The 9,348-nt window shown below is 40.4% G+C and overlaps 1 protein-coding gene across 2 annotated transcripts; it reads left to right on the top strand.

The window, feature by feature from the left end:
- The first annotated feature begins 360 nt into the window (after positions 1-360).
- lpar3 (lysophosphatidic acid receptor 3) lies at positions 361-7,830 on the top strand. Of its 2 annotated transcripts, none has more exons than XM_037770587.1 (3): positions 361-558; positions 1,801-2,552; positions 6,661-7,830. In XM_037770587.1, the coding sequence occupies exons 2-3, from the start codon at positions 1,814-1,816 to the stop codon at positions 6,987-6,989; spliced, it is 1,068 nt and encodes a 355-aa protein (XP_037626515.1). In that variant the 5' UTR covers positions 361-558; positions 1,801-1,813; the 3' UTR covers positions 6,990-7,830. The 2 variants fall into 2 exon arrangements, with proteins under 2 accessions (XP_037626515.1, XP_037626514.1); XM_037770586.1 differs by having other exon boundaries at positions 364-542.
- The last annotated feature ends 1,518 nt before the right edge of the window (positions 7,831-9,348 follow it).

Raw genomic sequence — 9,348 nt, 5'->3', positions numbered from 1 at the left:
TCGCTGTTAACAAGCATTTCTGATTCTTACAAACAGTCCCTTTAATCTTTAACAATGTGTCAGGATATGCTTATAAAATATAGGCTATAGGCTATATGTCTTCTTGTGTAGTGAAGTAGCGTAAAAATGGAAATACTCAAAGTCAAGATTTGAGCACAGGAGTGGAGTATATTGCCACACATGCTTCTCCAGGTGAACTAATATGGGGTGCCATAAATAGAAAATAAATCAAATATCAGTAAATGTGTCAATTAAATTTGAGAAAAATAAGTACATCACTATATAATAGGACTATAGTGAGCTCGTGGGAGAGAGAGAGAGAGAGAGAGACGCCCTCTACGTCACCGAGCTGCAGCCTCAAAGTGAAGACGCTCAACTCCTCTGCCTCCAGTTCGTCCACCTCCTCCTCTCTCTCTCTCTCTCTCTCTCTCTCTGCCGTCACCTCCCTCCAGTCCACAGCTGCGGAGACAACATGCTCAGTAACTCGGCACGGAAGATTTCACAACCTGGATCCGACTGACTCACTGCAGACACCTCCACAGGTAAACCCACCACCAGGTAAACTCACCTGGATGAGCGTTTTTCCTCTTCTTCTCTGGAGCTATTTGTTCTTCTCTTGGGATTATATATATTTGGCGTCTCGTCTGCTTTCTGCATATTTGCCTTTGTCATTATCTCTGTGGGAATTTCATCATCCCTCCCTTCTTGTCTGTTCTTCTCATTCTCAACTCCTGGTCTAAACTACTTTAACCTGTATTCAAGGTGTTGCTGCATGTCTGCAGTGTTTTTACGCACAGAAAAGCTCTGGATGGCTCTACTTTCTCTCATGGCACTTGACTGTGCGTAATGTTAAGACTCTCTTTCTAATGTTGCTATGGCCACTATCTTGTTCAACTTCAGTAATGGAGATTATTACTGTGATTTCAGGTTTTATTCAAAGCAGCTTCCTTCTCACGGTGTATGGGTTTTGGCATGTGCACTTACCTTTTTAAAGTGGAGTCATTAAATCTCTCTTGGCCTTGGGAAAAATGTGCACCGTGTGCACTGATCTGACATATAAAGCATATCAGTTTCTCTTATCATTTTATTCTTTATTTGCTTTAATTTGATAGATTTAAATCCACAAAACTGCATTTGAAATGCCCACAAGGGCATTTATAGATATATTTGTATCAGATATTATTGCATTTAGGGCTAGAGCTGCAAGGATTGATTGATTATTTGTCAATTATTAAATTAATCGCCAACTATTAATCGGTTGAGTAATGTTTTAAGAAAAAAAATTCTCTGATTCTCTTTGAGTTGTGGACAAAACAAGACATTTGAGGACGTCATTTTGGGCTTTGGGAAACACTGATCGACATTTTTCACCATTTTCTGACATTTTATAGACCAAACAACTGATTGATTAATCGACAATGAAAATAATTGTTAGTTGCAGCCTTATTTAGGGCTACAATTAATTATTATTTGCATTAACAATGAGTCTGCTAACTATTTTCTCAATTATTAGATTGATTGTTTGGTCTACGAAATGCCAAAAAATTGTAAAAAAAATATTTTTCGCATTCCTAATTTCCCAGAAACCAAAGTGATGTCTTCAAATATCTTATTTTGTCCAAACAACAGTCCAAAACCCCCGATATATTATGTTAACTATCACATAAGACAAAGAAAAGCAGCACATCCTCACATTTGAGAAGCAGGAAATGAACATTAATCCATTAATCGATTTAGTTTTTGCTCTACTTCAATTATAAGTGGTTCCACTTCCTGTGTTTTCTCAATCTCTTCCCACAGACTTGCCTCTAAAATGGCCCAACAGAACAGCTGTCATTATAATGAGTCCATGGAATTCTTCTACCACAACATCGGCGCCGCCGACAAATGGGACACCACCCAGCTGATCCTGGTGCAGGTGGTGGGCTCTCTCTTCTGCTGTTTCATCCTGGTCTCCAACTCCATGGTCATAGCTGCTGTCATCACCAACAAGAGGTTTCACTACCCTTTCTACTATCTTCTCGCCAACCTCGCCGCCTCGGACTTCCTGGCAGGCATAGCGTACGTGTACCTGATGTTTAACACCGGCGAGGTTTCGCGGAAACTTACAGTTAAAGGATACTTCATCCGTCAGGGTCTTCTGGACATCAGTCTATCAGCCTCGCTGTCTAACCTGCTGGTGATCGCTCTGGAGCGCTACATCTCCGTCATGAACTGGAAAGTCCACAGCAACCTGACCAGGAGGAGGGTGACGCTGCTGATCGTGCTGGTGTGGGCCATCTCCATCTTCATGGGCGCCGTGCCGAGTCTGGGCTGGAACTGCATCTGCAACTTGGACAAATGCTCCCGGCTGGCTCCCATCTTCAGCCAGAGCTACCTGATCTTCTGGTCCGTGTCCAACCTGGTGGTGTTCCTGGTGATGGTGGTCATCTACCTGAGGATCTACACCTACGTCAAGAGGAAGACGGCGGTGCTCATGCCGCACACCAGCGCCTCCATCAACCGCAAGAGGACGCCCATCAAGCTCATCAAGACGGTCATGGTTGTGCTCGGTAGGTGTCTGTGCAGCATCATTGATAGTGAGTCAGGACATTTCCCGCATTAGGGAAGTGTTAGTAGTCGTGGTGTGCAGCTGTGCGTCTTTCATCAGGGTCACAAAGTCCAGGAAATTCACAGAGTCACTGCTGAACACGCTGGACTGTAATCTCTTTTCCTGATATGAAGGAAAACCTTGAGCGTAATAACACAAACACTTATGCCTTCAGTAAACGTGTTGAGTGCTTGTTGGAGATTTGAGGGAGCCTTTAATGAAAGCAGGAGTCAGTAAAATGTTTCTTTTATTATTTGTTTTCTGCCCAGTGGCTCAAACCCATTACCCGTTATTTTATCGTTTAATTATTTGCTTAATAGACCAATTTATCAGTCTATAAAATGAGAAAATATATTAGATGTCCCTCACAAAAGTTTCCAGAACCCAAAAGGACATCTTTAAATTGCTTATTCTGTCAAACTAACAGTAAAAAAAAAACAAAGATATCCAGTTTACAGGATGTAAAACAGGAAAAAGAAGCAAATCCTCATTTTCGAGAAGCTGAAACCAGAGAATGTTAGGCATTTTTTTGCTATAAATTCCTTAAATAGTTAAGCCATTTTTTGGGGCTGGGCTTGCCTTAGCACAAATGTGACAATTTGTTTTACATCGGTCAATCCGTTGGCTGAAAAGTAAGTTTTTATTATCATACTATATCTAGTCTTCGGCACATGGGACTACTGTTTTTGCAATAGACTCCATTATATTTTAGGATAAAACAGTAGTCCCATGTGCCCAAATACTAGATGATAAGAAAATGACTGTATCTCAGAACTACAGCAAGCACAATCAAGTATTTAGTATCTACGAACTCATAACAAGCTGAATATCAAAGATATGCACACATATGCAGTGTAGTTAGATATTTGCCCAGCGTATGTCAATACCAGATTTCAAGACTTTTGACCAATCAGAACAATGTTGTGGCATTTTTCCTTATCATACTAAATATATTCTTTGGGCACAAATTGGTTGATTGATTCTGAAGTTGCAGGGAATTCATTTCTGTTCATCGTTCAATCGTTTTATTATTGGCAGTTTTATTACTGAGAAACCTCAAAATGTTTCCTTCTCGTGCATTTTCATGCTAAATGAGGCAGTCCGATATCCTGGTCTGGCTCTCTTTGTTTAGGTGTTGCAACAGGATACCTTTCAATAGAGGCGCTGTACTCAAATCGTTCCCCTCCCAGCGCTTTCCTGTAAGAATGGAACAATAGGGCTGCACCATCGTTTTCTACCGGAGCACCAAAATAGGCTGTTAAATACATATTCTCATGCAAGTATAACCAGACCATCAAACTCTGAAACGGATGCATTTCAGAAAGCATTGCATGTGCTCAGTTTCTGTTTTCATAAACTCTTCATTGAGATAGAAACATGCATGAGATAGTTGTAGCGACTTTGCCCGGTCGCCCGGCTGCTGGATAATAGTCTGTCATTGTTCTTTGTCTCTTTGGGCTCGCTGCCTGGCCAGATGGCCCGATACAGTTTTGTAGCGTAGGAGCTGTCTGCCTTTGTACACTCTTTATTCCCGGCTGCTGCTGTGTAATTATCTCTCCCTGCAAGGACACTGCTCCTGAGCCTGTGTGGCGTACCATCCACACCACACCACACTGGCCTTCAATGAGCCTCCCCTCCTCCCCACCCATCCAGAAAAAAAAAGGGAAGAAGCTATACTTGAGGACTTTGGCAATTGCTTTCAGATGCTTTCCCTTGAGCTTGTGGAAGTGTTTGGTACACAAGTGTCATTCCCTGTTGAGATTGCTGTGACTTTAGGGTGACATGTAAAAACAAAAAGTACCTGAAGCACTCTTGAAGTTGGTGCACATAACACAGCAGCTATCTGAGAGAGAAAGGATGCAAATCTTAAGAGCTCTGAGGCAGACAGCTCCAGGTCCATGTGGTATATTATTCAGGAAAAACTTTTGTTCCAGAAAAGCAGTCTGCTCAGGTTGAACTGGTAACCAGACAAACCAGTTTAACCCACAAATGCTTTGTTAAAACAAGAGTAAAATGATTGAGTGCATTAGAGTTGGGTACGGATCCAGTCGGACATTGTCACCGACACCAAAGAAGTAAAGAACAAATTCATGTGTAAATTCTTATTTCGTCACTTTGTATTGACATTTGTTGCATTCTCTTGGTTTAGGGCTGCAGCTAATGATTAATTTCATTATATATTAATCTGTTGGCAGGCTGTTAGTTTAGGAAGCGTTTGATTTGATCTGCAGCAGAGTTTTCTATAAGCGGAGCATGCATTTTAAACATTGATATCGCAGTTGATCACGTTCATTTAATTGTGATTTAATCGTGATTACAATTAATATTCGATTAATTGTGCAGCCCTAATAAAAAGTCAGAAAATGGTGAAAAATGTCGATCAGTGTTTCCCAAAACCAAAGATGTCGTCCTCAAATATCTTGTTTTGTCAACAACTCAAAGATATTCAGTTTACTGTCAAAGAGGAGGAAAAAAACCCAGAAAATATTCACATTTAAGAAGCTGGAATCAGAGAATTTTGACTTTTTTTCCTAAAAATGTACTCAAACCGGTTAATCGATTATCAAAATAATTTGCGATTAATTCAATAGTTGACAACTAATCAATTAATTGTTGCAGCTCTATCTTGGTTGCATTTATAGTTCACTCTTCATGGCACTAGTTTGGTAAAATATATTTTTTGTTGTTGAAACGGCCGTTTATTTGTTGTATATCTGAGAGCGTTGGGGCCTGTTTGTTAAGTGAAGCATGCAGATTCAGGTTTTGTTTTCATTCTTTAAGTGCAACCACCATCATCGAATGAATACCAGCCAAGAAAAAGAACACATGCTTGAAATGTGTGTTCCTAAAACTCTTTTTTTCCCCCTCTGTCATAGATTAAAGGGGAAGAAAGTCCACTTTTAAACTTCAATACATGAAAAACTGCCAATGGAAGACCATTAAATGGGGTCTCACGCAATTTCTACTCACTTTATTTTGAACATGTGGGCCATCAAAGACAAAGAGGAAGAAGTATAAGAATACAAATTCACTGTAAATGTGGCAAACTATTTGACTTTCAGGCTTAAGGGCAGTGAAAAACATGAAAACACTTCCGCCAGAACCTCTCCGTCTGTGTGCACGTGTATTCATGCTTGTGTATGTGAGACAAATAGAGCTGTATAGAACAGTACTTGTTTTTGTTCTGCAGATGTATTGAGGCTGTAGAGATGCAGGTTGTGCAGACAAGTTGCTGCTTGTGGCTTCCTTTCAGTTCCAGAGAAAATCTCTTAGTGGCTCTGTTTTTGTGCCCAAACATGTTTGAAATCGAGTGCTAATTGGCTGCTTCAGTAGCCACGTGACATGCCGCATTATTTACCAAACACACAGCACAATAATGGCACTGTGCTCCCAACCTGTGTCTGCTTGTTGTAATGGGATTAGGATGGTTATCATCTTATACGTTACGTGTTTTAGCTTCAAGTTTATTTAAGCTTATTGCCTTTCTTGCCGAGAGTTAGATGAAAAGATTGATACCACTGTTTAGGGATGTAACAAATAAATACATAGAAATAAATTTACTGAATTTTTATCTAGGCTATTATTAAAATAATAAATCGTACACCAGCAACTTGGTAAGAAATCGTCAAAATTAACAGGAATTACAGTCCTTTAAGTGTAAATCTTTTTAATGTAGCAACAAATTGGTCAAAATTGATATTAAAAATTCTGTATATAATGTACATATTATATAGGCCTAAACGTAGAATTTAATTGAATAGATCAGCCCCATTGTCACAATACGCAATCCAGCTTTTGGAGTCAGTTTCGGCCGGATAATGGTTTTGGTGCATCTTTACCACTATCATGTCTGTAAGGTAAATATGAAGCTACCTCCAGTAGTCGATTAGCTTAGCTTAGTATAAATCTGGAAGATCTCTATTCTATTACTTTAAAGATCTCTATTTAACACATTATATCTTTCGTTATATTTTTTTAACACTGACACCTGCACAGAAAAAACGATACATGTGAGGAACAAGTGTTACAAAAGCCTAACTGTGTGTGATTTGTGGTATTTTTTCCCAAAGGGGCCTTTGTGATCTGCTGGACTCCCGGCCTGGTGGTTCTGTTCCTGGACGGCATCGACTGTGACAAGTGTAAAGTCATGAAATTAAAACGCTGGCTGCTGCTCCTGGCTGTGGCCAACTCCGTCATGAACCCCTGCATCTACTCCTACAAGGACGAGGAAATGTGGACGACCTTCAAGAACCTCTTGCGCTGCATTGGTAACGGCACGCGGCGGCAGCGGTCGACGAAGGCCAACGCCAGGCCGCTCAGCTCCACTCATGAAACGGGCAACAGTCAGCCTCCCTCAGAGGAGATGAAAAATGACGATCAGGGCATGATCAAGACCTGAAAGTGGAACTTGTGAACTTCTGTCCAGCTCTGACTGGATGTAGCTTAAGAAGATACAGATTGGAGTTGACTTGACAGAGAAACTACACCAGTTGGTCTCAGGGGGTCGTCGTCGTCCTCAGATTAAAAGTACTTTCTTGAAGAGACACTGCAGGCCAGCTGCTCCAGTGTGGAGCTGGTGAGATGGAGATAAGAAGAGATTTTGATGCACTACTTATTCCCCAAATGGATGCAAAGATTTTCAGGGTTTTTTTCTTCAGGATTTTACAGTTTTTGGACACAATCCTCCCATTCATGTGTATTGGGAGATCCTGTTGCTGTGTCATCCTGCTCCTTTTGTCTTACTCATCACATCCATGTGGGTTATTTAAACTTTTCTGCTCTGCAATGGCTGAAGAAAGAATCCAGTGTGAAGTACACAGCGGTACATTTCTACTTTTACCTACAAAAAGGGTAAAAATCATGCAAAGGATGACTTAACGTTGTCCCTAACATACATTTGTGTACATCTGATTGCCTGTAATGGATGATCTAGTTAAGACTTGTAACTTGTTTGTAGTCAGGTACTATAAAACTGTAGGTTTGCTCGGGTAGAGCACAGTTTTAAAGATTATTTCCAGTTTTTAATCACAGCCAGCGAAAAATACTGTTAACTGCTGTACTATATGTATATACTTGTACATACTGTTAAATGCTTTCAAGAAGAGGTGAGGTAATTTCAATTGCATGACAGCAAGCATGCGCAGCATGAACTGATTGTTTTGGCCATCCTTTACAATTGTATGTCTTGAAAATCACACCCTGCTATGTTTTGTAAAGCAGGTTTGCCTCTGGGGAATAGATAACAGTCACTCCTTTCTTGCACCATCTGTCGTCTTTTATCAGTTCACACAAACTTGTTCTCCCTGTGGCATTTTTACACATCCACTTCAAGTCACTGAATGGCTGCTGCTGCTCTGATGCAACAGCTGCTCACATGACGGTGCAGGGTTGTAAAATGATGTTGCGACACACTAGATTCCTGCTGGAGTTTCAGCTATACCTGGTGTACCTGCAGGAACCGAAGAGGATATGACTGAATAGACTGTAACTACCCACACACGAGCTCCCCCTCCTCTCGCTCCCTCTAATCATTGACAGGGTTCAAATGACTCTTCTTCTACCTGCTGTACAGTATTTATGCCACTCCTGCTGTAAAAGACATGACATCATTAAAGCTATTTTGTTTTTATCCTGGGAGTGCAGCAATGCCACACATGAGAGTAATGATTGGAAAGGTTTACAGCTCCAATGTTTCTTTATCGAACCGAGATTATTCATAGTCAATACTTGTCTGGTGTGACTTTCAAACTGTAAGACATTTAAAATCATAAAAAATAACACATTTTCTTAATTTTTTTCTTGATGAAAAGACATAATGTACAAAAACAACAAGCAGAACCAACACATTCTCATCCCAACTCGTCATATATTGATGCTTTGTCAGGACCCCTTGACGTCACTTTCTAATGCACTGGGTAGATGGTAGCCTTTCAAACTATGACACTTACAGGTTTAGGCAACAAAACCACTTTGTTAGGTTTAGGAAAAAACATCATGGTTTAAAATGGCTTAAAATTACTCAGTTGTAAAGTGAAAGTGAAACTTATTGTTGTAAACACAAAGATAAACAACGCACTGTTGATTTCACACAGGACACGAACTGCAGTGTCCTGGCCCTGTGTTTGTTGGACCCATCCACCTCTCCTCCCACTCGCCCATTTGTGTTTCACTCTTTAATATAAGTCACCACACTACCCAACCACTGAGCCTTTAATATTGACGAAGATGGGTTTACATTGTAGTTACTTGAAAGCCCGGTGCGTCTCATACAGACACTACGAGGGGAGTGACAAAGCGTCGGTATTTGACGCCCTGAGAATGAGAACGGGCTTGCAGCACAGAGGCTGATTTCACTGCAAGGGCTTGCAATTATATTACAGTAAATAAGACTTAACTTTCACTACATACTGTAGTTAGTGGGACCCTCTTATATGAACATCAGTCAAAGTACCAAAAAATGTGTTAAATAATATTTTTATTAAAATAATCTAGAATAATAATATACAGAATGTGATTTAATCTTACATTTCATGAATTTTATGGCATTCACTACATTTTTAGCCATGCTAGCAGTGTGGCGCAGGGTGATGTCATTGGTGGTTTGTTGGTCCATCAGTTTGGTACAGACTGAAATATCTGAACAACTAGATGGATTGTAACGATGACATTCATGGTCCACATCCTAATAATGTTTTTGTGTTCCGCTGACTTTTCATCTGGCACCACCAGTAGCTCAAAGATTTCACTTATCTGGTGAC

Source organism: Sebastes umbrosus, chromosome 5 (genome assembly GCF_015220745.1).
Source record: "Sebastes umbrosus isolate fSebUmb1 chromosome 5, fSebUmb1.pri, whole genome shotgun sequence".
In the NCBI taxonomy this organism is placed as follows: Eukaryota; Metazoa; Chordata; class Actinopteri; order Perciformes; family Sebastidae; genus Sebastes; species Sebastes umbrosus.
The sequence above is the reverse complement of the archived record's forward strand: the minus strand, read 5'-3'. Positions and strand labels throughout refer to the sequence as shown.